The sequence below is a fragment of the Eimeria acervulina genome, genomic scaffold (assembly GCF_000499425.1).
Source record: "Eimeria acervulina Houghton genomic scaffold, Eah_scaff21, whole genome shotgun sequence".
NCBI lineage: Eukaryota > Apicomplexa > Conoidasida > Eucoccidiorida > Eimeriidae > Eimeria > Eimeria acervulina.
In genome coordinates, this window is record NW_013548659.1 from 77539 (window position 1) to 105000 (window position 27462).

The window sequence follows — 27462 nt, forward strand, 5'->3', positions numbered from 1 at the left end:
TGCACGGATACCCAGCGCGTGGTCCGCTGAGTCAGCCGGGGTGGTCCAGACGCTAATGAAGAAAAGACAGGACGCACGAGGCCTCTGCTGAGTTGATCAGTTGCAGTCTTGCGAGTAAACCTGAAAATGATGTTTCTAGCAACAATTCGAGGGCACTAGCCTTTCCTTAGCCTGTTCAACCACTCACAGAGGCAGGCCCATACGGCCGACTCCTTGGGGCCCGCCATTATTCTCTAAGTTCACACGAACGAGCTCGCAACTTTCCCGAATTTCGAGGTAAATTATCGTTTTCGGCTAATCGAGGCGGAATAACCTAGTAGTTGCATTCCAACTAAAAATGTTCCGCTATCAGCGACGCTGCAGTATGCCTACACTACATCGGCGACGCAGGTTCCAGGGCAGAAAGTAATTAGCACAATGCACTGAAAAGAAGGTAGATATGCGCAGCCTGCTATTTCCAGACGGTAAAGAATTATTATTTGGACTTGACCCCGCTATGAGTGAGACTGCAGCACTTCCGTGCTCAGCCAGCTTGGAACGGATCAGGCGGTAACTTTCTGTTCAATTTCGTCCACTTCGGTGTCTTCTGCTGGCGGTCCGTCAGTGCTAGGAGGGTGCCGCGCCACCTGAAGTTGGCTATATCCCTCTGTCAATAATGTCACCTATCCACAGGGTTGCATCCCCCCATGCCAGCCCAACTTCTCATGTATTCAAGGGAGCAAGCGTATGTGGGTGGGTGTTGACGCGCTGCACTAATCTGCAGTGCTGACTGCTGACCGTCTCCAGCCTCCTGCCAGAAGAAAGCCTTTTATTGTGCGGCAGTCGGTTTTCATCGTTAGGAGTACAATTTGCATGATAATAATCTTCTCACGTTTGGACAGGACGCATACAGGTTCAGTCCTGCACAATTTCTCGTTCACGAGTCACCTATACTGCGTTTCTACCCTAAAATCTAAGCCAAGGTGCTGTGAACCGCACATGCCTGAGCCCTTTGGTTTCCTGATTGCCTGCTGGCCGCAGAGGTCGCTGAGCAAAGTTAGGACAGTACAGGGAAAGCTCCTATACCGATTGGTCGTACTATGAAGCGTTGTTCAACTGTCTCTAATGGGCGCAAAGGCTTATTCAGGCATTCCTGCATCTGATATCCCCAATGAGGAATTACACAGGCGAGTCGTCTCTAGGAAAAACCAAAAGTCAATGTGAAATGCGCTGATTGCGGAAAGTCGCAGGTATGTCTCCAAGACAGCATTGTCGGGCACTCGGAGCAGCGCACGTGGGCGCCTAGCTGATGAAACGGCCTCACGAGGTGTGAATTGAACGGAGACGCAATAACCTTCAAAACACCTGACTGCCCTCTGCGCCTGTTGTATGCTTAATACGGAAACGCAGTAGGGTCGGGCTGCTGCTGTTCCTGCAAATGATGTTCTGATGACAGCAGCTGCCTCAGCAGACGCAACTATGTCAAAAGGAATCAACTGAAAGCATAGACTGCCACTTCATGTTGGCATGCATACACACTAGAGCACCTACTGATGCGTCTTGCGGATGGACACATCCTACCTAGATGAGCGGGCGAACCCAGGACGTACACAGCTAGCCTAGCTCGTCAAGCCAGCAGCCAGTTGAACCAGCCACCAGCCACGTCAGCTAGCAGAGCAGCGCGGGTGGCTCGTTCCGATCTGCGGCAAGAGCCGCCTCCTCTGCTTCTTTCAGCTTAGAGTCGAGAAGCTTCCTCAGTGCCGACGGACTGAAAGACAGAAAGCAACAGGCAGCCCGGCGTCTTAATGCTAGTAGCCACAGCACTACTGACCCCGCAAGAGCGCTAATCCCACACTACACATGCGCTAAACACTGTCTCGTGTGGGAAAGTGTCTGTGCAAGTTACTCGGTTGAGGGGTGGAGACAAATGACGTTCGCGCGAAATTGAATGCTGCGGAGGCAGCACAAGCATGCAGAGCGTCTGTTCAGTCAAACTAGGGAACAAGAACCGCTGACAAAAAACTGTGCAAGAAGGGAAGTGGGCTCACGAGTCAGGGCAAAGACCTTCTAGATGCACAACAGCTCTTTCCACGGTGGCCAAAGACAATGGAGTCCGCAGTTTGGAGACAAACAGATCTGTCAACACCCGCACGTCGATCCGCTGCAGCACAGCAAACCCCAAACCATCCTATGCCTACCCTGTTGCAGCTAGTTGCAGCTAGCTGCAGCTAAAAGGCGAGCTGGCTGCAGCATCTAATCTACCTCGCTGCAGCACTTTCACCAGCTAGCAACGGCCACTCAGTTGCATGGGTGCAGCTACTCAGCTATCCAGCTACCGTCTTCCAGCTACCTAGCTGCAGCACGATGCCTGCAACTCGTAGTCTATTGGGAGTGGAGGCGCTAGACGCACGGAGCGGCGGTCGTGGTAGACGCATGCATCGAGGAGACAATGCAGCACAGTTTGCGCGTTTTTCGTTTGCTGCACTTTCCTGAGAAACAAAGAGGGGACAAAGATTTCCAAGTCTTTAATGTTACCTGCTAAGGAGTTTACAGACGCAACAGCAACACTAGGAGCAGCAGCAGCCGCGGCGCAGGCCCAACAACCTACTCATAAAGGTCTCTCCGAATCTGTTGTGCTGCTTCTCTCTGTAAGCGAGCGGCCATCCGTTCTTCCGTCTGCACCAACAAACCTCCGAATATCAGCAAAAACCCCTCAAACCCCACATGAGAATTGCTTGCGCTTCTGCTGTTGCTGCTGGTATGGCTAGTGCAGCAACTATTGCAGCCGCCCTTACCTTGCGGCGCAGCCGTTCCGAGACCGGACTCCTGAAAGGAGACAGACAGCCACACCACAAGGCAAAGTCTGGGTTTGCCCCCTCAGCCTCTGCTCAGCGTCATTCCTCGACTGCACAGGGTTTCAGTGCGTCGCTGCTGCAGCTCAAACACCCAAGCTAGCTACTCCGCGAACAGACAGCAACATGCTGCAACTGCTTTTGCCTCTTCTTGTGCGCAACACGTGCAGGATGGGGCTCCTCCAGCTTGCAAGCTGGCTTGCTAGCTACCTAGCTACCTGGCTGCACAGCTGAGTACCTGGTAGGACTGGTGCTGTTTGAGGTCGAGCGCCTTTCCAGCGGGGGGCTTGGGCTGCGGCTCCCCACAGGCGAAGAAAGGAGAGAAAATTGCCTTGTAGGCTGCCGGGCCCGACACAGAGGAGACAGCAACAACGCTGGAGAAGGCGAGGGCCCCAAGGAAGGGTCTGCTGGAGATGCAGCGGGCTCCGATGTGCACGTGCTGACTGAAGAGACACCGCCAACAGAGCCCCCAGCAGCAGCAGCAGGCGTTGAACTCCCGCTGCTCCCCTTCGTCTCCAGCTGCTGCCCTTGCCGCTGTTGCTGCGCTTGCTGCGGCTCAGCCCCATACCGCTGCTGCTGCTGCTGTTGTCTCACACAGCGAATAGGACTTCCACCAATGTGGCCAATCAACGAGTCACCCTTAAATGCTGATGGCGGTTGCTGCGGCAGCAACTCTTGCTGTTGCGGTCGTTGCAGCTCGGGAGGCGCAGCAGCCGGCGGAGATGGAACGGTCTCCAACTTGAATCCGGGAAGCCAACTTCCGTGCTGTATCATAAGTTGCCTGCTGAGCCGCAGCAGCGGAACTTGGTTATGTTTCTGTTGCTGCTGCTGCTGCAGCTGTAGACAGAAATTCTGCCACTGCAGCGTATAGGAAATGAGACGCCGCCGCAGCTGCTGCTGTCGCTGCTCCCCGTCGCTTGCGCGGCAAGCCAGCGGCACCCCATTTTTTAGCTCCACGATTTGTATATCGTACTGCTGCTGCTGCTTCCTCATCGGGCTCAAGCTTGCTGAAGTTGATGCTGTTGCTGCTGCGTTTTGTGTGGCGTTGCCCATTCTCCGGGCCTTCCACTGCAGCAGCTGCGGCAATAGCCACACCAGCCGCCCCACATCCTTTATCAAATCATTTCTTATTTTGCTGCTGCCGCTTATGACGCCGCCTGTCTCGCCAGTGCTGCTGTTGCTGGAGCTGTTGCTGCTGTCGCCGTTGATGCTGTTGGTGCTGCTTTCTGGGCACACGGGAGGCTCAGAGGCGCTACGAGCGTGATGAGTAAGGGCAAGTTTTGTGTAAGCCGGCAGAATACTAGAAAAGAGCAGCAGAGGCTCCCCACGGTCGTGAAGACGATCAAAAAGGATCCGAAGCCTGCAGCAGCAGCAGCAAGCGCAGAAACATCGGAAGAGGAGAAAGCATGACTCAACGAAGGCTGAATTACTGACCAACAGCAGTACAAGTGGCAGCAAGCCGAGACACAAACTGTCAGAGGTTGCCCTCCAGGCCGCGTATACCCAACATGCGCCCCTAGAGAGCAGCAGGATCAGCAGCAGCAGCAATGCCAGCAGCAAAGGTCGCTCACAGCCCGTAGAGACGGCATAGGCGTTCCAGTTGCCTGTTCAACCGGACAGCGGCAACGGGGGCTTCTTCTGCAGCGCAGGTATCTAGTGAACTGCAACAAAAGGTCTCATTGCGTTGCTGCTGTTCCGAAAACAGCTGCTGCATCGAGAGGATCTCCTGTGGTGTTAGACTCAACTCACAGCATGCTGCAGCTTGTTGCTGCTGCTCTTGCTGCTCTTGTTGCTGTTGCTGCAGCGACTGAGGTTGGGTATCGCTCCGCACCGCATCAAACGAAAACTGGGGCTTCTTCCTTGGCGGTGTGAGGCGAAAGGGGGATACTGCTTCGCCCTCAAGTGATGCTTCCCCTCTGCTACTGCTGGTGCTGTTGTTGTGATAAGGGGAGGCGCGCCTTCTGCTGCTGACAGGAGAGACCTTCTGGTCCATGAACTCGTCAGCACCCTTTGCAAGGTCTCCTCTACCGGAAGCAGTGGGGGCCCGTCGAGTTGGCGAGGGGGTCGCTGCTGCTGCAGCCACTGCTTCGCTTGCTGCTGCTGCTGCCGCCGCAGCTGGGGGAGGCCTGCGTCGTCGGCTCGTACTGAATGGAGAAGCAGGGTCATCAAGGAAAGAAGGCCGCTGCTGCTGCCGTCTACATGCTGCAGATTCAGCTCCCTGGGGGCTTCCAGGAGCAGCACTAGCAGCAGCAGCAGCTGCTGCTGCAGTGGTAAGAAAAGACCGAGCATCGAGGGACAAGGCACCCACAGTTCCGCCTTTAGCTTGAGACGGCGCTTGAGGGTTCGGCATCCCCGCTTGTTGAGAGCCCCGCATCTGAGGAGTTGCTGCAGGCAAAGACGTTGATCCTCCAGATGGAGCAGCAGCAACGCAGCCAGAGGCAGCAGAGGGAAAGACTGGCAGCTCTGGTGCTACACGTGGGGCTCCGCTGCTTGTGAGGGGGAAGTGAAGGCGCACTGGGGACTGCAGCATTTTGCTGTTTGCGGTGAGGTCGACTGCAGGTGCTGCTGCCGATGCTGCATCCCCAGCAGCACGGACAGCTCCGGTGGGAGCAGCCCTGCTGTCATCGTCCACGGAGGTTTGCAGCCGCCGCTTCAACGGAGATGCCAAAGGGCTCCTCCCACGAAGATGACCGGTGCGAGAAAGTGCTCCTGCTGCTGCGGCCGTTGTTGCTGCTGCTGCTTGTTTAGAAGGCCAGAGAAGGCCCCCAGACACACCCTCCAGGCGGCGTGCCTTTATCTTCGGCGGGGATGAGCAGGGGACCCCCACATCCTCAGGAGCAGAACCGCCATGTATGGAAGGCAGTCGGCGCTTAGTTGTTTCCCGCCAGGCAGGCTGCAGCGGCAGCGCCATGGCTGCTGCTGCTGCTGCTGCTGCAGTGGTGCCCCGGCTGGTTCTGTTTTAAAGACTCTACTGCTTCTAATAAGAGCGAGGAAGGGAGTATTAAAGGGAAGTCTACCGGCTAGGACAAAAATGCAACCAGCCAAGGGGGGTGGGTGGGAGGTGTTGTTTTCTGCCGCTTCGCGTCCGGTTTTCTTGTTTGGGCTTGACTCTACAACTACCCACGACAAGGAAGAGCGCTGCGGTTTAAATGAAAAAATAAACAAATCAAAGCGGCGGACAAATGCAATACTTAAATCTGAGGATGCCAGTGGGCCCGTCACAACCCCAGCCCACCGCCGCCCCCCAGCGGCGCTGCATGCGGCGAGAACACCACCTGCAACCAGAATTAAAACTGGAAACTAGAGTTGAAGAGGGGAATATAGGTGGATGTTAACGTGATAGATACCTACTTAACCGTTCCTAGACACCTGACTTTACTCCGCACCACTGACCTTCCGCAGGAGGCCACCCGCAGTTCTGGAAACGCAAGGATGCAGACAATTGCAAATGCAAACGCAACATCATGCGCAACACTATGAAAGAGCTGATAGCCATGCTGTGCGTACCGTAAAACTCTCGTGGTACATGCAGCAACTAAACCAGCGACAGTTGCATCGGCTTCCGCAAGTGCATGGGCGATTGCATTGAAAGTGTCGAGAGCAGTAGCCCTTTTGCCTTCTCGTACCTTGAGACGGTTGGAAAGCGTGCATATGATTTGGAAGGAACGTTCCGGATATGTCGCTGCGCCGCTGTTAACGGTGGAGTTCCGCGAGGCTTCATAAAAGATAAGATACTGTAGTGGTGAACACCCGTTGAATATACAGTATGTGTGCACATATGTGCGCTTCTTCACCCGGATGGACATATGCATGCACACTTCGTGTAACAAGAGTTCTCGGGTGCGACAGTGGTAAACGGGAGTTGATTGAGAACGCGTTGAATAGTACTTCTCAGACATGCCCGCCAATCGTCTCTCCAAGCGTCCTGAGCGCAGCTGTACAGAGCGGAAGGGTTTGAGGATATGGACCGGGCCTGCGCTGTATTGCTGTGCTGCCTGGCGCTGCGGCTGGGGCAAGACAACAGCAGATGCAAGCATATCCAAGCCCCCTTCCGATACACTTTCTAAGGCTGGAGATAATTCATACGCGTTTGAGGGAAGCTATATTGCACGTAGTGAGTCTCTCGGTGTCTCTGAAAACCACCTAAATTTGGCATATTATCGAGATAGCTGATATCAGTATGGAAACGACAAAAGAACTGCCGCTCTTCCCATACAGCGCTGAGTGTGCAGACGTCCTGCCAGCTGCATGCGCAGCTGTGACTACTCCAAGCCCCAGAAAACTACCCACCATCAGAAGAAAATCTTTCCCACGTATTACATTACCGTATAGCACCCAGGATTGCCACATTCATCTTTAAAACTTGTTCTAGCTGCTCAGCTGCCAGAGGTAGTTCGAGAGTGCCTTTGTAGCGTTCAGAACTATATGGAGTGAACTGGAAACATGTGGCGTTTTTCCTGCAAACGGTGGCTGGTAAAGACTTCATATGAGTAGAGGTGCGCCAACCAGGAACGCTTGAAAGCTGCCTTCACGAAGTGCAGGAATACAGATTTTCCCCCCCAGACATGGGTACAGGGAGTTTCGGCAGAGAAATCTTGAGATGTGCCTGCATGAGTATGGCGAGCGGTCTTCCAGTCGATTTTCGCTTGACGATAAAGGTGTCATCTGCACAACAAAGCACGCCCAAGTGCTTCGCCAGGGGAGCGTTCGGCGAGGTGCTCTACCAGGCTAGCGTATGGTCGCCCTCGTACAAATAAATATGCCGGAGAATTCCTCCAGCTGCGTTCACTTCTGTTCGTTAGGTGTTACCTCGATCCAATTGAACAAAATAGGTCCTTCTGCATGATCAGTACGGCGAAGCGCATGCATTTCTCCGTCGTTCCCTGTGCCGCCTTTCCGCTGCTATGGAGTAGCATTCCGTTTGTCCTTTCAGGGTCTCGATTTTACTCCTCTCATCGTAGGTGACATAGACGCTCTTGGAAGGGCTGACAGGTGATCCCTCTTTTTTTAATAGGGCTAAAGGAATTGCGGAAAAAATGAGTAGGCTCGCGACAAACCGACAGCAATGCTATTACGGGAAGAAGCAGATGGAGGAAACAGACCCTGGACACATGCGCAACAGCCCGCAGAAAACGCAGCTACTAGACTAGGCAGTTTAAGCTGGTTTCCGAGGATCGCTTGTGCGGAAGAATGACTAGCGAGCAGCTACATACCTGTCTCGACAAATGGGTAGCGACTGAGGGTGAGCATTTGCACCGCAGCCTTAATTGGGACCACGCGTTACCATTTGGTGAAAACTTTCCGTGTCATGCTTAACGAGGCCTCCACAGCTTTGTATACGCATACTGTGAGGCACAAATTCTTCCCTTTCTCGCGTGCCTACCTACGGGTAGCTTGGGCCTGCCGCCGACAGAACTTTCATTTTGTCATATTTTGAGGCTGTTCCCTTTGGGGCTGGAGTGACCCCCCGCCTGAGGCGTTCACTGTAGGCGCAAACCGGCAATGGTTTACAATGCATTTCTATGTAGAATAGGATGACCGCGGAAAAGCGGCACCCATCCAGACTAACGACATAGTGCTTAGATGACCAGTGACCACGGCACTGAGCTTTTTTGCGCCGGCCAGGTGAATTTACGCAGCGGCAAGAGTAGAACAAAGCAGCATCTGCACATGCCGCTCGCCCCCTTTTCGCCTTGCCATTTATCTGCTTTTCCCATCTTGCTGTGTTCGGGGTTCTCAGTTTTCTGACGAATGCCTTCTCCTCCCTCGGTGCACGCATTGCTTGTACCTAGTGCTTGCCGCTAGTTAGACGAGGGTTTTTGCTGCTTGGGAAAGAGGGGACCGAAGATGCAGCTAGCTACACTGTGTGTAGGACTCCACTTGTGCACAGACTGGCTATACTGCTGGAAATTCAATGTTTAACAATTATTCACAATCTCACTGCATGTAGAAAAGGTGACTTGATCATTTTTGGGTGGTTTTGCCTTGCAGCAGGAGTTGCAGCGCAATGTGCAGCAACTCATGACAAGCCCCCTTTTCTCCGGACTAGACTCGCACCATGCTGTCGCTGTGCCTAGGAGGCCTGGAGCATGGAGAGCGGGCCACCTGGCTTTTCGAACTGCCATATTAAGTTGTTGACGCTATGGCAGCTCACGACTGTCCTTTGCTAGGATCTAGGAAACGCTTTTCAAACGGACCCTTCTACTAATATCAGCCTCACACACTAGCATACCCAAGCTTCTTCTGCATGCACACCTTAACTCCACTGATGGTTGCTGAACACTCACTTAGCCTTCAGTAGTCAACCTGTTGGCAGGAGAAAAAAAGCATGCAGCAACACGCAGACAGACTGCGGCTACACTGCACGGCTGCTTAGAGTTGGAACAGCATTAGTCCCCAGTATCACCCAGTATCACCAAAAGACTTAAAGGGAATCCTGTCGTTAGATTTGGAATATAATTGCTTGACTTTACTTCCTTTTAATTGGCCCCTTTCGTGGGTTTGAACCCACAGAAAGCCTTCACTGCGGATGGCAGCATCCGTATATGTTTTGCTGTGTATGCCCACTCTCACCGGCGAGCGGTACCACTATGATTTTTGATTCTAAAATGTCACTTCACGGACAAATGATAGGCAATGTTTCACAAGAAGGACATTTTTTCCGTAAGTCCACGGTCGCTTTCGGCGGAGCCCCAGGGCCCCAACGGCTGCTCAGGGGGTCCGGGGACGGGCTGCGATTGGCGGCAGTTGAATGTACAAAGAGCGCAGTAAGAAATCTTGTATTTGTTTTTGCATTTGTTTTCGCATTCGTTTTTACATCTGTTTTTGCAGCTATATTTATCTAGAAGAAGAACAGTCGCCTGCGGGCCTGACGCCGCCTACGCGTCCCGCCACAGCGCACCCCAGGGGGGAGGCTCTTAGGGCGGCCTCCCCTCAAGCTGTTGGCTGCCGTTCGCTTTGCTTTTGACTCCTTTCTTCTTTTTGGGGCCCGCAGAGACCCGAAACTCCGCCCTCTCGGACGCCTGCGGCAGCCGGAGCTTCCAGCGGCGTCAGCCACAGTAGGCGCTGCGACAGCAGCTACAACAAGGCCTTTTGCTACAGCACTCGATGCAGAAGGCTGGGCAGTTGTATTGAGCCCCTCGAGGAAAGCCATTTCATGCGTTCAGCTCTTTATTTGAGCTGCAGGGGCCCAGTGGCACTGCAGCAGCTGTCTCAGCAGCAGGAGCCGTAGCAGCAGCATCAGTAGCACATACCGCAGCGGCAGCGCCCCGCCTAAGGCAGAACCTGCATTTCTGTCTCTTCGTAGCAATCGATCCCAGGTGTACGTACACTGCAGCACCCCCTACCAGACCCCTAGCTGCTGCCTGCTGCAAGCCAAAGGTGCGCGCGGCGACGGGGGGGGGGAGGGCTGTCAATTGGCAAAAGGGTTTTTGAGGTGCTGCGAAGTTAGGCGGAGGAGAGGGATTGCTCTGACTTCTGGGAGTGAACGAAGGCGCTGTTGCTGCCGCTGCTGCTGCTGCTGCTGCTGCTGCCTCAGCTGGTGCTGCAGGCAGGGAAGTGAAGCAGCGGATGGGGTGCTGGCAGCAGACCTTCTTTTTAATTTTCTCCTTCTCTTTATGCCGGAGGCTCTTACACTGTTGTCATTTGACTCGGGCGTTCAGCTCGCACCCACGGCCACAACCCCCTGCCCAGATGTAGATGCATCCCGAGCAGCAGCAGCAGCAGCAGCAGCAGCGAACGCAAAACAGCTGAAGGGGCAGCAGCAGCAGGGCCGGAAACTTTAGAAGGCACTATGGCTATACAAACCGTGGCTGTCTCCCCCACCACAGAGAACCCCCATGCCTCTCTCTCGGTGGCGGGGGCTTCGGGCTCAAACACCGACCCTGCAGACGCGAGGCTCAGCAGCAGCAGCAGAAGCAGAAGCAGCAGCAGCAGCAACCACAACGGCCACAGTAACAAGGCAACCAACTTCACGCAGCACCTGAGGGGCACAGCTGCAGCAGCAGCAGGCCCTGAGGAAGCAGGAGCCGGCGCAGCAACGGCAGCACCACCCCCTGCAGCAACAGCGACCCCTGCCGCCGCAGCTGCTGGCACAGGACCGTTGGCAGCAGCAGCAGACGAAGCAGGAGGGGCAACAGCAAAGGAAGCAGGAGGAGGAGGAGCAGCAGATGAAGCAGGAGGAGGAGCAGCAAACGAAGCAGGAGGTGCAGCAGCAGACGAAGCAGGAGAAGGAGCAGCAGCAGATGAAGCAGGAGGAGCAGCAGTAAACACTTCTGCTGCTGTAAGCCGGCAAGGAAGTGCTTTGGGGCGCTCTAGAATTTCTGTTGAGGAGCTGCAGCGCCTTTATGGGGCATACAAACAAACAGACACCCAAGAATGCACATATCCTCTGCGGGTCATCCTTAGTTGCAAGGGACTACATTCAGAATTTCATCCGGAGAGTGGGGTGAGCTGTTGCTGCTGCTGCTGTTGCTGCTGCTGCTGTTGCTGCTGCTGCTGCTTTTGCGGTTGCGGTTCCTCGTTTTACTGCCTCTGCTGCTGCTGCTGCTGTTTTTCTAGGGCGAATGTATTTTTGATGGAGGCTTGCACGCTGCCGTTCATCTGCACAGACGTTGGGGGTGCTATACTGCTTCTCCTTCTGCTGCTGTTGCTGCTGCTGTTGCTGCTGCTGCTGTTGCTGCAGCTTTCGACAGGGTCAACGAGTAAGATATTTCAGCACTATGTTCTGAAGCAGCGCATTGGCTCGGGTTCTTGGGGTGAAGTATTTGTGGCTATTGAGAGACTCTCAGGCATACAGCGGGCAGTAAAAAGGATACCTAAGAGGTAATTTATTCGTTGTTGCTGCTTTATGGCCTTGCTGCTGCTGCGGCTGCTGGCCTTGCTGCTACTGCTGCTGTTCTTGCCGCTGCTGCTGTTGTCGTTGCTGCTGTTGTTGCTGCTGCTGTTGCAGTTTTTGCTGCCGCGTGGAAAGCCTCCACATCATCAGGTGTACTCTGGGTGCCCATATGAGGCAGTGGCTCCCTCGTCGTGATTTGTTGCTGTCGCTGCTTCATGCTGCTGCTGCTATTGCTGCTGTTGCTGCTGCTGCAGCACCCCACACGCAGTGGCGATGGCTCGGGAGGAGGTGGCGCTGATGAGGGAGATGGACCATCCGAATATTGTGAAGGTCTTTGAGTGCTACGACGACACTGCGTATTTCTTCGTGGTAAGGGCTTTTTGCTTGTTTGTTTGTTTGTTTGTTTGCTTGTCTGTTTATTTGTTTGTTTGCTTTGTTGGTTTGCTTGCTTCTTTGCTTTGCTTGTTTGTTTGTTTGCTTTGTTTGCTGTGCTTGCTTGTTTGCTTGCTTCGTTTTGTTTTGTTTGTTCGGTTGTCTGTTTTCTTTGTTCTGTTTGTTTGTTTTATTTCTCTGCTTTTCTTTTTGTTTGTTTGTTTGTTTGCTCTGGCCTATTGGGTGTTTTGTTTGTTTGTCTGTCTTCGTTTGTTTGTTTCTCTGCTTTGTTCATTTGTTTGTTTTCATGGGTGTTGTCTCTATTTTCAAGGAAGTTGCGCTGTGTCTTCTCTTCGCATCGTACGCAGCTGCCGCCCTCACAGCCGCTGCCGTTGCTGCTGCTGCGTTTGCTGCTGCTGCTGCTGCTGCTGCTTCAGGTGATGGAGTTATGCCGTGGGGGGGAGTTGTTTGATGAATTGGCTAAGAGCGCCAGCTGGGAGGGGCGCTGCTGTCTGCCAGGCAGCCGCCCCCGCCCTCGCTTCACGAGACAAGAGGCAGCACTTATCATGTACCAAGTCTTATCTGCTGCGCACTGTTGCCACCAACACGGCATATGCCACAGGTCTGCTGCTACTGCTGCTGTTGCTGCTTTTGGTGCTGCTGCTGCTGTTGCTGCTGCTGTTGCTGCGGGTTTGTTCTGCACGTTGTTTTTGCTGCAGTTGGCCTGCGCAGTAATATTCTGAATTGTTTTTGGTGGGCTCGGGGCTACGTTCTATTTGTATCCTCGCATGCGCTGCTGTTGCTGCTGTTGCTGCTGCTGCTGCTGCTGCTGCTGGGGGTGGTGCAGGGATATAAAGCCTGAGAACTTCCTGCTGGCTGAGCCGGGCAGCCTGACGCTGAAGTTGGCAGACTTTGGTTTGGCTCGGCGCTTCTCTCGGCGCAGAAGTGTACCTAGGAGAGAGTCCTTCATGGATCTTGTTGAAGCAGCAGTTGCTGCAGCTACTCCTGCTGCTGCTCCCACCACGCCTTCTGTTGCAGGCTTTGCTGCCGGAGATGCAACAGACGCCGCCGCCCAGGCATTCAAATCCCAACCACCTGAGGGCGGATTGCCGCACCAGCAGCAGCAGCAGGAAGACGAAAAGATGCTGCTGCAGTCGGTCGCCGGAACTGTTTGCTTCGCTGCTCCGGAGGTGCTGCGGCTGTCTGCAGATCTTGTCAAGAAGACAGAGTCGATGCAGCAGCAGCAGCAGCAAGGTGACACAGCAGCGCTGCAGCAGGAAACTCAAGTGGGGGAGCAGGCTGAGAGTTCGCAGCAGGAGCAGCAGCAGCAACAGCTGCAGCCTTCGGGCTACGACGGAGAACGAGCTGACGCCTGGAGCTGCGGCGTGATGCTGTATCTGCTTCTGTGTGGGGAGCTGCCTTTTGATGGCCCCGACGATGCAGCTGTTGCCTACAACGTAAGTCTTGCTGCTGCTGTTGCTGCTGCAGCTGCTGCTGCTGTTGCCGCAGCGCCTGCTGCAGCGTTTGCTCATGGCTGCTGCTGCTGCTGGCTCGCGGTTGGGAAGTGGAGGTTGCTTGCTGTTGCGGTAGTTTTTGCGGCACATGTTGGAGTAGCAGCAGAAGCAGCAGCAGCAACGGTTGCTGCAGCTGTTGCTGCAGTTGCCGGTGCTGTTCAGGCCGTAGCTGCTCCTCCTGCTACCTCCGCTGCTGCTACTACTACTACTGCTGCTGCTGCAGGTTCTGCACGGGGAGCTAAAGTTTACGCATCCTGTTTGGGCAGAGGTGTCTGAAGAGACCCTGGAGTTGGTGATTGCCTTGTTAGAGCCAGACCCAAACTGGCGGCTGCTGGTGGGGGAGGCTCTAGGCAGCAGCTTCTTCAGCAGTTTGCTGCCGCTGCATCTGCCGATTCCAGCTGCAGCAGCAGAGGCAGCTGCAGCAGCTGAGCAGGCTGCACTTGTGCCGGGCACTGGTGGTGCTGCTGCTGCTTTTTCACCCTCTGGCACCTGCAGCAGCAGACGACACTCTACTCTCTTCCAGGTGTCTTCATTTGCTTCCAGCAGCGCAGCAGACTCGTGGATGTGTAGCTCTACGGCGACGCCTTCTAGGCGAAACCCCACGTGCTCCTTTGCAACAGCAACAGCAGCGTTGTCTTCAGTAGCAGCAGCGGCTGCTGCGGGGTTCGGGCTGCCTGATGGTGCAGCAGCAACACTACCTGCGGCTCTGAGCTGTACAGACACCAAACAGACAGACACTGCTTCGCAGACCCCATCGAATGGTACCGCCAGCTTCTCCTGCCAAGGCACAGCAGCACCCACGTCCCCGGACATCTCCCCAGCAGCAGCAACAACAGAAGCAGCAGCAGCAACAGAAGCGGCAGCAGCGACAGAAGCAGCAGCAGCAGCAGCAACCGAAGCATCTGCAGCAACAGAAACAGTAGCAGCAGAAGCAGCAGCAGGTGATAAGCGTCGTGGGGCAAATGTCTCTGCGGCAGCCGCTGCAACGGCCCGCCTGCTGCAGCAGCGGCTGGCGGGGCTGCACCGAATCGCTGAGACCTGTGCTGCTGTTGCTGCTGCTCCGACAGCAGCAGAAGTCTCTGCGTGTCTTGCTGCTCTCCCCTTTGGTCGGGGCCACTCAGCCGTGCCCAAGTGGCCGTGGGAGCAGAAGGTTGCTGCTACTGCTGCTGCTGCTGAAGGACCTGCTGCGAGCGACAAACGAACGGACGATGCTGGGCAGCAGGAGCAACAGGATCCGCAGCAGCGTCTGGGTCGGCAACAGCAGCAGCAGCAGCAGCAGCAGCAGCCACAGCAGCCACAGCAGCAGGCGAAGGCTGTGGGCTCTCGCACTCGGTTGAATTTCCTGGAGGACAGCAGCTGTTATTTGTGTTGGTGTTCACATGCCTTCATGGGGGAGCAAGGCAGCATGAGCAGCAACAGCTGCTGCAGCGGCGAGCGCAGCAGCAACCATAACAGCAGCAACCGCTCGTGCGCAACACTTTCACCTGCAGGAGACCGACTCGGGGGTAAGACCTGGTCGTGTGCTACAGGCTGCCTCTCTCACCCAGGCTGCGGGTCCCCAGACAGTTGCTGCTGCAGCAGAAGGCGCGTCAGCAACAGCTCGAACAACAGCAGCAGCCGCAACATTTGCCTGAGGAGCCCCAACTACTCTAGCAGCAGAAACGCTCCTCCCCTGTCCTTAAGAAGAAGGCGATATATGTTAACGGCGCGGGCTTTAGTGGGGTCTGTGGGCGGGAGAGTGCTGCAACGGCTCGACAGCAGCAGCTTCTGCGGCAGCAAATCTAGCAGCAGAAGAGAGAGCAGCAACCCCACAGATGCAACGCCTCTCAGCAACGGAGGGGACGTCTGGGTGCATCAACGGCCACCCACGTCATCGCCGTGCTCTTTAGTTTGCTCTCCATTCGATGCTGTTGGCTCTACTGCTGCTGCTGCTGCTGAGACGCCACCCACTGCAGCGGCCCTCGCTGGAGCAACCGCTGCTGCACTTACACTCGCTATGCAAGAAGCTGCTGCAGCAGGAAGAGGGGGGCAAGCTGCGCGTCAGGGTGACCAGCCGCCGCCGCGCCAGCAGCAGCAGCAGCAGCGACTGCTTCAACAAGATCTGCAGCAGGATCTGCAGCAGGATCTGCAGCAAGAGCTTGCGCCAGCCCCTTGGGGGGAGCTGGGTGAGACGCAGGTGCCTAGACAGCGCGAGCCCCACCTGCACATTCCGAGGCGTGTGGCTCTTGCGTTGCACTGGCTGCAGGCCTTGACGCTAGCGAGCGACCCCAGCAGCAGCAGCAACAACAGCAACAGCAGCACCTGCTGCTGCGGCAGTGTTACAGGGCTAGAGGGGGTGGGGTGTCTGGCTTCCCTCTGGTCAGGACAGCAGTCGGAGCAGCTGCTAGAGCAGGAGGGTGATTTCGTTTGTACACTGGGGCAGCAAGAGCTGCATTTGCTGCATTACACAGCTGCAGCAGAAGAGCTGCTGCGGCGGCTCCGTGCTGCAACACAGGGGCCGCTGTTGCGGCGGCAGGCGTTGCTGGCGCTTGCTGTTGCTGCTCGTGGCAGCTCCCCCCCGTCGCCGTGCCCAAGTGTGGGGCAGCAGCTGCTGCAGCTGCCGCATGTGTGGGGCGACGCGTTTTTGAATCGCTACAACAGCAGCGAGGGTGCCAGCTGCAGCAGCAGCAGAGCGGACTTTGCTTCTGCTGCAGCAGGAGTGGAAGCCAGCAGCTGCTGCTCCTGCAGAGGGGCCAGACCCCTCCCCGCTTGCTGCTGCCTCTGTCACTCAGCTTCGAACCCACGACAACTGTCGAGCTGCAGCAGCCAGCAGACGCTGGGGATGCCGCGTGCATGCAGCAGCAGCAGCAGCAGATTGGTTGGCAGCAGTGCGCAGCTGCACTCCTCCAGCGTTGGCGACATACGAATCCAGCAGCAGCAGCATTACCCGCACCAGCCCCATTGGGCAGACGGCCACGGCGGCTCTCTGCGGTGCTTGAAGTCGAGCCCGTGCATACCTGAGCTGCATGCGAGCAGCAACAACAGCAGCAGCAGCAGCGGGAGGCTGCGGGGGGCCCGCAACGAGGCGAGTGAGGAGCTGCTGCGTGAGAGGCGGCTGCTGCAGCTGCTCTTTTTGTCTTTTGATAAAGACGGAGACGGGCTGCTCTCTTATAGAGACTTTGCTGATGGCATGCTCTCGCTGCTGCTGCTGGCTGCCATCTTGGGCCAACTCGCGCTGCGGCCAGAGGAAGATGCAGCACAAGAACAGGCAGCAGCAGCACTCGGAGTCGACACCCTTATAACCCAGCAGCAGAAGCAGCAGCAGCAGCAGCAGGAGCAGCGCGAGCAGCAGGACGAGCAGCAGAAGCAACCGAATGAACAACAGGCGCAGCCGCAACAGCAGGAGCAGAACGAGCGACCGCAGCAGAAGCAGCAGGAGCAGGACGAGCAGCCGCAGCGGCCGCAGCAGCCGCAGCAGCAGCAGCCGCAGCAGCAGCAGCAGCAGTCGCAGCAGGAGGAGGAGGACGTGTGGGTGCGGTGGGTGTTCCGGTGGCTAGTGCTTCATTTTGAGTTGCTGCTGCTTGGAGCAGAAATAGACGGAGACGGCAGCGGGGCGATTGAGCTCTCTGAATTTCTTGCGGCTACTCTAGACTCCTCTTTGCTAGCAGCACAGCCATCCCTGCGCAAGTTAGTTGCTGCTGCTGTTGCTGTTGCTGCTCGATTGCTGCTACTGCTACTTCTGCTGCTGTAGATGCGCTGTGGCTTGTTCTACTTCTGTATCCTGTTGCTGCTGCGGTGTATTACTGCTATTCCGGTTCCCTGCTGCTGTTTACGTTGCTGTCTGGGTTTTGCGGGTGCTGCTGCGGCTGCTTCTGCGGCTGCTTCTGCTGCACAGGGCGGCAGCAGCAGCAGAACCTGCATTTTGTCTCTTTTTGTCTCCTTTTTTGTTTATCTTCAGAGCAGCTTTTAGAATGCTGGATCGATCGGGAGATGGAGTGTTGGGGTTGGGGGATTTGAAGGCCTGCGTCAAGGAGAAGTGTCTCAGTCGAGAAGACTCCGAGGCCCTCGGTGCGCAATGCTGCTGAGGCTGCTGCTGCTGCTGCTGAGGCTCCTGCTGCTCCTGCTGCTGAGGCTGCTGCTGCTCTTGCTGCTGAGGCTGTTGCGGCCGCAGCGGCTGTGGCTGTGGTGTGCATCGATGCAGCTAGCAGGTTTGGGCTGCTGGTATTGCTGTTGTTCTGTCAACCTACACTGCCTCCGCAACACAGGCAGCTGCGACTATCGCTATCGCTGCTGTTCCTGTTGCTGCTGCTGCTGCTGCACCTGCACTGGGTCTGCTGCGGTTTGTACTTTTGCATGCAGATCTTCAGCTGCAGGCAATTTTGAGCGCTGGAGATGTCGATGGAGACGGCCGAGTGACACTCCAGGTGAGAGGCGTTGAGGGGCTCTTTCGGATGCCCGCTGTTACTGCTGTTGCTGCAGTTGCTGCTGCTGCTGCTGCTGCTGCTGCGGTTGCACTGCAACTGCTGCATGTCAAGGAAAGAGATGCTAATAGTTCAGTGATGCTGTTCTTTAGCAGCATACATACATATCTGCATCCTTCCTCTATAGTCATGGGCGCGGCATAGAATGTACATGCGCAGATATATATATATATATATGTTTATTTATTTATTTACTTTTAGTTGTGTATTTATTTATACACTATTTGACAGCAATCTGCCTGAATGGATGTTTGCACTTTTCTGTATTGAAGTGACTTCCGAGGCACTCTCCTGTTCAGCATATATATATACATATATATATATATATATGTATATATACATATATATATATATACGAAGGCCCTGCTTAACTGTCTCCTTGTTTGTATTTGCCTTCCAGGCGGGTGTTGTCTCTTGCTTTGTTTTGCTTTTTTATGCTTGCGTTGTTTGTTTGTGTCTGTGCTGTGCGACGCCTTGTTGGCGTTTTGTTGGGTTACTTGGGTCTGTTTGCTGCTACACTAGCTGAGGTGTACAGACACTCCAAGCAGTTCTGCCTGTTTGCTGCTTGCAGGACTTCGAACAGTTCATTCAAGGGCAGTAACGCAGGCCATGCAGGTGCTAAGCTACAGGTACAGAGAAGCCGCAGCAGCAGCAGCAGCAACAGCACAGCAGCTGTTGCAGCCGCTGTTGCAGCAGCAACACCAGCTGTTGCAGCTGCTGTTGCATCGCCGTGCCCAGCAGCAGACCTGGAGCCCCAGAGCTGCTGATCTCGGTTTTTGTCACTTTGTTTTCCGCTGCTGCTGCGTTTGAGGCTTTTGCTGCTGCTGCAGCACCTCAATCTCCGCTGCAGTAGCGGCTTCGCATCCGACAACATCCATAATGTATCTGTATCCTTACTTCTGTCGAATCGCTTTACCTCTTTTCCCTTTTGTGCACCACTACATTGCATTGCTGCAGCAACAGCAACAAACGCAGCTGCAGCAGCCCGCCAGAAAGTAACAGCAGCAGCAGCAGCTGCTGCTAAGCAATGTACTCTAGCTGAGTTTTCTCTTGCTAGTGGAGTAGCCTTAATGCAGTACTTCTTTGTAGAAAATACGGAGGCTAAAGAGAAGTAAACAGCGCCGTCCTGGTGGCATATCCACTGCAGCAGCACTGGTGCGGCTTCTGCTGCTGCATCGAAAAGAGCAGCGGCAGCCAGCTAGCTGCAGCAGGGCGTGCGGCGGGAGAAGGAGCTGCAGCAGCAGCAGCATATGGGGGTGGAGCTGCTGCTCGCCAGCAACAGTTGCTGCAGCGCTGCTGCAGCAAAAGCATCAGCTAGCGCAGCGCTGCAGCAAATGCATCAGCTGGCGCAGCGCTGCAGCATCGCTGCGGCAGCATGGCAGCGGGAGCTACAGCATTGCTGCAGGAGGTGCAGCAGGAGCACAGCAGCAGCGTGCTGCTCTTTTGAGCGTGTCAGTTCATTCTGCCTAGACAGCCGGGGGCCCCACAGAGACAGACGAGTTTGTCTCCTTCTGCCTCAATGCCAAATTGATAATCATACGTTATTTCTGCTCCTGCAGGGACCTCTTCTTTTGCAATAATGAGGATGTGCTTCTGGCCCAGTTCGCATACAACGACGCGGCACGTGCAGTTGGGCTGCAGCAGCAGCAACAGCAGATGCAGATGCAGAGAGGTGTACGTACACCGCAAATGCAACGAACAGAGACGCATAGCCATATGCGAACAAATACACAAAAACCAACAAACAACCACCCACACTCACAGAAGGATAGAGACAGAAACAGTTTAGGAGACAGATAACGAAGAAAACGAGAAGGAGACAGGAACATCCAGGAGGAGACAGAGACAGAGCCTCAAGGCGACAGCAACTGAGACAATCATCGCGGAGCAGCAGCACCTGCTGCTTCAAGCAGCAGCAGGTGCCTTTTCAAGCAGCAGCAGCAGGATGTGCTGCCTGAAGCAGCAATAGCAGCAGCAACAGCAGCAGCGGGGGATGAGGGACTTACAGCACAGGAGTGGTTAATGAACCTCGAGACGCTGCCTTTTCTAGTGGCATCTACAACGAAGTTATCATCTAAGCGAAACATATAACAAGACCCATCTTCGTTTCTCTGCAGTTCGTACAGCGCCTCCAACTTGTCGCTCAAGACATTCCGAACCACCGACCCCACGTACTCCACCACCGGCTGCATGCACGCATGCAGCCCCACACGCAACCCCATCCATTCATACATGCATGCATGCATGCATGCATGCATGCATGCATACATGCATACGTGCGTGCATGCATGCATGCAGCCCCACAGGCAAACAACGCATGCACACAGGTAAACGCATGCACGCAAGCATGAAACAGAAAGAAGAGGGCAGAAGTAAAAATATAAAAAATAAATAATGATAGAGATAGCAAGCAGAGGGATAGAGAAAGAAATAGAAAAAGAAATATAATAATAAATGCCTTTCCTACAAAAATGCATGCATACACCATGCAGATACAAACGCAACGGCTACTACACAAACAAATACACGAAAACAAACATAAGACGAAGACAACCAAATAAACATATTAGCAGACAACGGGACACCAGTAGCAAACAAAGAGGAAAACAAATAAACAAACAATCAAAACTTATTTATTTTTTCTGTTTGTTTGTTGCAAAAAGAATAAAAAATAAACAAACAATCAGAAGGAGAGAAAAACAAAGAAAAACAGAAAAATATACAAAATAGAGGCGGCAAACATATGTAAGCTGAAAACAAAAAACCACGAAAACAAAACAAAACAAATAAAACAAATAAGCAAAGCAAAACAAGCAAAGCAAAACAAAACAAAACAAACGAACGAACAATACAAAGAACGAGAAAACAAAAACAAACGAAACAAAAGAAAACAAAACAAATAAAACAAATAAACAAACAATAATACAAAGAACGATAAAACAAAGCAAAGCAAAGCAAAGCAAAACAAACAAAACAAAGCAAAACAAAACAAAACAAAGATTTACCTGCCCAGGAGAAAGAGGCGTCAGAGTGAAGAGCCCAAGGCCGTGAATTTTTGAAGGCATCACAGCCAGACGCTCCTGCAGCAGCAGCAGCAGATGCAGCAAAAGCACAAGATGCAGCAGCAGACGCAGCACAAGCAGATGCAGCAGCAACACCCCTTCCAGCATCAGCATATAAGCACAACAGAAAAGGTAGAGATATATGGAGTTTTCTTGAGGTTCTCTTGTGTGCGCTACCTCGCCCGAAGCAGCAGCAACAGCAGCAGCAGCAGCAGCAGAAGCAGCAGCAGCAGCAGCAGCGTGCTCCATACCTCTTGGTCCCCAGTCTGCAGAAGCCTGTACAAAGCAGCAGGAGACAGCGCTTCGAATCCCCTCTTCCCTTGTGCACGCAGACGGCCAGAAGAATGGCGAGAAGAGCCCGACCCTACCGCTGCAAGCGCTGCTGCAGCATCTGCTGCGTCCGCCTGCAGCAGCAGCAGCAACAACAGCAGCAGCAAAAATGTCTTTCTTCATACCAGAGAAGGGTGCAGGGGTCCTGAGCGCGCTTCAGATGCGAGCTACCCACCGCGGCAGCAGTAACAGCAACAGCAGCAGCAATAGCAGCAGCACGCGAAACAAAAACAGCAGCAGCAACAGCAGCGATAGCAGCCACAGCCACAGCAGCCTCCCAAAACAACAGCAAAACCAGCAGCAGCAACAGCAAATACCCGCACCAACAGAAAAATCAGCAGCAACAGAAGCTACCCGCAGCAACAGCAAGAGCAGCAGCAGCAGCAGAAGCAACAGCAGGATCCGTTGCTTACCTTAGCCCTTGCATGCACACGAGTAAACAGCTCTTCACCCTCAGCAGCATTTATAACTGCTGACGACTGAAGGTCCCGCGGCACGCAGAAAGCCTCCCCCCTCTTTGCTGCTATTGCACTGCCATCTGCCCAGGCGGTACTGCTGCAGCTGCGGCGCCACACCCACACACCAAACCCTAAACCCTAAACCCTAAACCCTAAAACCCTAAACCCTAATCCGTAGCCCTAAAATGGAAATAATATATCTTCTTTACCATGAACTCTAAACGATAAACGCAGCAGTGAAGAATAACCCACCACCTCTTGCGCTGTCTTGCTGCTGCTCGCTGCTGCAGCTGCTGTAAGGCTCGACTAGCCAGCAGCTGCACGATTACTTCGTGCAGCCGCTGCTGCACGTAGCGACACTTCAACCCAAAGAACACCTCTGCTTGAATTCCAGAAAAATCAATTGGCTTTGAAGGCTGCTGCTCGGCCCCATCTTCGCACATGTCCTGCTGCTGCTGCTGCTGCTGCTGTTGCTGCTGCTGCTGCTGCTGCGGCTGTTCCTGTTGCGCCGAGCGCGGAACAGGGGGCGGATCGGTCTTAGTGAGCGTGTCAGTAACAGCAGCAGATGCCGAAGAGGCTGCAGCAGATCCTCCTGTGGTTGTGCTGCTGCTGATGCTGCTGCTGTCCGCTCCTGGATCGGCACGTGCCGCCGAAGAGTCGGAGACCTGTTCTTGCTGCTGCTGCGTTTGTTGCTGCTGCTGCAGCAACTGCATTAGCGTCTGTACAACTGCCTGCAAATCGAATCCCTCTGCAACGCGCCAGCCCCACCGGCAAGCAGCGCAAGCATTTGCTGCTGCTGCTGTATTTGCTGCTGCTGCTGCGGTTGCCATTTGTGCTGCTGCTGTTTCTCCAACAGCAGGCGTAGCAAGGCAGTCTAAAACAAAGTATGGGCGTCTCTTATGTGCAGTAATGCTGCACAGGTAGGTCGCCCTCTGAAGCGTGCGGGTGCCGCCGCTGCGGCTGCTGTTGTTGCTGCTGCTGCTGCTGCTGCTGCAGGACGGGTGGTGCAGATGCCTCGGTGCCTCTGCACGCCAGAAACGGCGAGCCGCACAATATCCAATAGGGAAAAAGCTGCTGCTGCTGCCATCGAACAGCAGCGGCAGCCCCAAAGATAACAACGTGAGGCCCCCATACCGCAGCAGCGCAGACGGAGTTGGCGCCAGCACCTGCTGCTCCAGCTGCTGCTGCAGCAGGGGGTCTGCTGCTGCAGCTGCAGGCCTGCAGGAAAGCACTGAAGCAGCTGAGCAGCGACCTCCAACGAATGGAGACAACTCAGGAGACAGAAGAGACCAACCATCACAAAGGGCTGCATGCACATCAGTGATAAGCTGCTGCAGCAGCGCCACCGTCTCAGCTGCAGCAGCAGCCCCAGAACTGTGGCCTGCTGCTTCCTCTTCTGCTGCAGCCGCTGCTGGAAGTTGTTTCAACGCGGCGCCCAAAGGGTGCACGTCAACGTCAGCTGCTGCTGCTGCAACAGCAGCTGCAGCTGCTGCTGCGCCATATGCTAGCGGCTTTATACGCACGCTCTGCAGCAGCAACCGCAGCAAAACTGCGGCAGCACCGCCCCCAACCCCTTCCAAAAATACAAACAGTGGATCCTCTGCTGCTGCTTCCTCTAGTGTTGTTGCTGCTGCTACAGCTACAGGGGCACAAGAAGGCGTTCCTAGATCGTCAGGGACACCCAGCCCGGCAGCAGCAGCAGCAGCAGCAGCATCACGGCCCTTGTCGCAGCAGTCCTGACACCAAAAGCGACGCAGAGTTACGAAGACTCGGGGCCGAGCAGTGACTAGCTGTCGCTGCTGCTGCTGTTGCTGCAGAGGCGTCTGACCTGCTGCCGCTAGCAGTAAACACGTCAGGTGGTAGCGGGTGCGGCAAGGCTTCCCTGCTGCTGCTGTCTGGTGCGAGCCGCTGCACAACACGAAGGCTCCACTGCGTCCGCATGCAGCGCATCGGCTGCAGCGGGCTGCAGCAGCAGCATCAAGCAGCGCATCTGCAGAACACTCGAGTGGTGGCAGCTGCTCTGGCAAAGCAGCGAAGGAGCGCACACGCCCCTTGAACCTGCTGCTGCTGTTGCTGCTGCTGCTGCTGCTGGTGACTGCGTTGCGATCAGGGGCTGCTGCTGCTGCTGCTGATGCCGTGGCTGCACCCTCCAGGTTGCGCATCAACGGGAAAGCTCGGTAGGCTTCTTGGGTGTGCTGCTGCTGCTGCTGCTGCTGTCCCCCCAGAGCCGCAAACGGATCGGCGAGTTGCAGCAGCTCCGGAGACAGAAGCGGGAGCCCAGCGCATGCATGTACACCCCAAGAGCAGCACCCTGCATGAACCCACCCGTCTAGCAGCGGCAGCAGGGCCCCACACACGACTCGGTCTCCTGTCTCTCCGCACAGCATGCAGCAGCGCCTGTCTGCTGCTGCACCAGCACAGCCAGAAGCAGCACCAAACGGGCTTTTGCTGCTGCACTCGCTGCAGCAGCAAACCCTTGGATCTCCACTGCGAAGCCGCAGAGCAAGAAGACGCACAAGCAGCGAAGGAATCGCCGAATCGGAGCCTTGGCCGTTACAACTGCTGCTGCTGCTGCTGTTGCTGTTGTTGCTGCTGCTGCTCCGTTCCATGCTGCAGACGGCGCGGTGCAACCTGACGAAGAGCTGGCGCCGGACGAGGCGCAGCTCTCGCCACTCTGCAGCACAAGGCAGGCCGCCCTGCAGGGGTGCAGCAGCAGGAGCAGCAGCAGGAACAGCAGCAGCAACAGGAGTGGCAGCAGCGGCAGGCGCAGCACCAGCTTCTCGTTCTGCTGCTAGTTTCTCGCAGGCTCGCGCCAGCGCCACCAGCACCTGAGACGCAACGCAAATAGAAGGAGATGTTGCTGCTGCAGCTATTTGCTGCAGCGCTCCCTGCTATAACGATTTGCTGCTGATGCAGCAGCAGCAGCAGCAGCAGGGATATATATGCCTCACCTGTGGGTCGCGCTGCTGCTCCTCTCTCTTCGTAAAGTGCCGCCAGTGCAGCAACGCCGAGGAGACAAAACCCCACAACTCAGCAGGCAGGCGGACAGAGGAATGCAGCAGGGAGAACAAATCCAAGCAAAGTTTGCGGAACTCGTCGTCCTGCTGCTGCTGCTGCTTCTGCTGCTTCTGCTGCTGCTGCTGCTTTTGCTGCAGCTGCTGCTTCTGCTGCTGCTCCGCGCCCAGTTCCTCCCACTGCACAGCACGCAGCAAATAACCCGTAAGGTCATTCACAGCTCGCCGCAGTTCTGCCTGCTCCAGTTGTCGCCGGTTTGCTGCTGCTGCTGCTGCTGCTCCCGCAGAGTTTCTGGGAAGCCCCGCCAATCTGCTGCCTGTAGAGTCGATCATAGGCAGCAGAGTCTGCTCCAGCAGCGCTTGCAGCTGCGAATACACTGCTGCTGCAGTACGAGCACGAGACAGCAGCTGCTGCAGGCCGCCATGCTGCTGCTGCTGCAGAGAAGCCGCAGCAGTCCCAGCAGTGGGGTCAGCACCTGCTGCTGCTGCTGCTGCTGCTCCAGGGCCTGCTGCTGCCGAGTCATCCGCAAGTGCCGCGCATGTGGCGCACAGCCCCTCGAGCCCATCCAGCACAAACACAGGAGGCCGTTTCTTGTTGTTGTTGTTGTTGCTGCTGCTGCTGCTGCTGCGGGGTCCCATTCCTGCTGTTCTCGCTGCTGCAGTAGGCAGACGCTTCGTCAGCGACCCGCAGAGGGCGCAGACTGTCACTACACCTCGGCAGCTGCTGAAGTTGTTTACTGCTGCTGTTGTCGGTGCTGCTGCTGCTGCTGCTGCACCCGTTGTTGCTTCGGCCGTTGCTCCTGCTGCTGCATCTGGTGCTGCTCCTGAGCCATCGCGCAGCTGCTGCTGCACCGGCTGCTGGCGAGCGCCCCCTCCAGAAGGCAGCAGCAGCAGCCCCTGCTGCAGCGGCTGCAGCGCAGCACGTAAGGCCAACGGAGACTTCACGTTGGTGCTGCTGCAGTCCCCGCAAAGCAGCGAGAGCCTCCCGCACCGATACCAGGAGCAGCTCTCCACCCTTACCACCACTGGCTGCTGCTGCTTCTGCTGCTGCTGCGCATGCAACAGCATTGCTGCTGACGCTCCCTGAGAGGAGGCCATGGGGTCTGCAGCAACGCCCCAAGGCCCTAGTCGAAGCTGCTGCTGCTGCAAAGAGGTCAGCCCCACACTGCTGCCTCCTCCAGGAGTGGCTGCACGCGGCTGCAGCGACACTTGTTGCAGCAGTTGTTGCTGCAGCAGCTGCTGCTGCAGCAAGGGTGCGGCTCCAGATAAGGACTGCTCCGGCTCCTGTAGCAGATGCTGCTGCAGAACCGGCCGCTGCAGCCAATGGCGCTGCAAGGATGGTGACGGAAGCTGGTGGTGCTTTACTTGCTGCTGCTGCTGCTGCTGCTGCCGTTGCTGCTGCCGCTGCTGCTGCCGCTGCTGCAGCGAGGCGTCGGACGCCTTGGACTCAAAGGCATCAAATGCAAGAGCAGCAGCCGGCGCCGCCAGCTGTCTTGTGGCTGCAGACACGGAATCCTGCTGCAGCTGCAGCAGGCGCTGCTGCTGCTGCTGCTGCGCCACCGCTACCGTCCTAGGCCCTGGCGCAGCAGCAGCAGAGGCAGCAGCAGCACCAGGAGCAGCACCAAACATGCGAAGCCCCGCCTGCCCCTGCAACGCCTGAATAAGCTGCTCATTTCTTAAGATAAGAGCGGATTGACGCTGCAGCAGCTGCTGCTTCAGCACAGCAGGGTCGGCACTGTATGGGGTATTGTTGCTTGCCGCAGCAGCAGCAGCTGCTGCTGCTGCTGATGCGGCATTGCCATCTCCAAGCATTGGAGAAACCGAGGGGATCTGCTGCTGCTGCTGCTGCTGTTGTTGTTGCTCGGGCTGTTGCTGCTGAAATGCATGGGCAGAGGTAGGACGCAGCGGCGGCTGCGTTAGCGAGTCCCCTTGCTGCAGCTGGTTGTACTGCTGCTGCTGAGAGGGAGGCTGCTGACAATGGCAAGGGTCTGCCTGCAGCTGCTGCTGCTGCTTCTGCTCATCTACGGCGTCGGAGGGCTCTGCCGCATCTAAAGGCGTTCCTGACAAGTCTGGCGAGGCATCAGCAGCAGCAGCAGGTGCTGCAGCTGGTGCTGCTGCTGCTGCTGCTGCTGTCGCGGCTCCTGCTGCTGCGGCTCCTGCCCCTTGGCCTGCTGCGGTCTCTCCAGCAGCAGCAGATGCTGCTGCTTGAGGCGTTGCTGCTGCAGCAAGAGGGACTGAAGCACCAGCTGCTGGAGGAGGAGGGCGATAAATATCAAATGAATGTGATGCAGCAGGAGCTGCTGCAGCTGCAGTATCTGCTGCACCAGCTGCGTCCGCTGATGCAGCAGAATGGGCAACAGCAACGCGGGAGGCTGCAGTGTTGCTGCCAGATGAAGCTGTTGATGGAGTCCCTCGCAACTTCTCTAGCTGCAGCTGCAGTCGCATTTGCTGCTGCTGCAGCTGGATCTGCTGCTGCTGCAGCTGGAGATGCTGCTCCTGCCGTAGCACCAGCTGGGGGCCTCCTGCAGCAGAATGTGCTGAAGCTGCTGCCAAATGCCCATCACCTTTATTCTGCTGCTGCGGCG

At 55.7% G+C, this 27462-nt stretch overlaps 3 protein-coding genes across 3 annotated transcripts in view; 1 reads left to right on the forward strand and 2 right to left on the reverse strand.

The window, feature by feature from the left end:
* Nucleotides 1-1647: 1647 nt before the first annotated feature.
* EAH_00005300 (hypothetical protein, conserved) lies at nucleotides 1648-6482 on the reverse strand (the record flags this gene model as incomplete). Its single annotated transcript, XM_013392899.1, has 9 exons — nucleotides 1648-1747; nucleotides 2028-2140; nucleotides 2390-2468; nucleotides 2588-2655; nucleotides 2775-2805; nucleotides 3070-4191; nucleotides 4403-5779; nucleotides 6183-6249; nucleotides 6458-6482. 9 exons carry the CDS (start codon nucleotides 6480-6482, stop codon nucleotides 1648-1650), a joined length of 2982 nt encoding a protein of 993 aa, XP_013248353.1.
* Nucleotides 6483-10623: 4141 nt separating this feature from the next.
* EAH_00005310 (CAM kinase, CDPK family, putative) lies at nucleotides 10624-18614 on the forward strand (the record flags this gene model as incomplete). Its single annotated transcript, XM_013392900.1, has 9 exons — nucleotides 10624-11277; nucleotides 11515-11654; nucleotides 11922-12036; nucleotides 12477-12661; nucleotides 12887-13496; nucleotides 13777-17219; nucleotides 17428-17600; nucleotides 17892-17956; nucleotides 18585-18614. 9 exons carry the CDS (start codon nucleotides 10624-10626, stop codon nucleotides 18612-18614), a joined length of 5415 nt encoding a protein of 1804 aa, XP_013248354.1.
* An 851-nt stretch (nucleotides 18615-19465) lies between these two features.
* The window catches only part of EAH_00005320 (SET domain-containing protein / Bromodomain-containing protein, putative), a gene marked incomplete at both ends in the record, with an annotated part of 20398 nt that continues 12401 nt past the window's right edge, over nucleotides 19466-27462 (reverse strand). The window contains 7 exons of the mRNA XM_013392901.1: nucleotides 19466-19648; nucleotides 20020-20199; nucleotides 21019-21093; nucleotides 21327-21479; nucleotides 21819-21966; nucleotides 22116-24691; nucleotides 24815-27462. The exon at nucleotides 24815-27462 is cut by the window's right edge and continues 3020 nt beyond it. Of these exons, the coding sequence (XP_013248355.1) occupies nucleotides 19466-19648; nucleotides 20020-20199; nucleotides 21019-21093; nucleotides 21327-21479; nucleotides 21819-21966; nucleotides 22116-24691; nucleotides 24815-27462 (5963 nt within the window). The remainder of the gene's footprint in view (nucleotides 19649-20019; nucleotides 20200-21018; nucleotides 21094-21326; nucleotides 21480-21818; nucleotides 21967-22115; nucleotides 24692-24814) is intronic.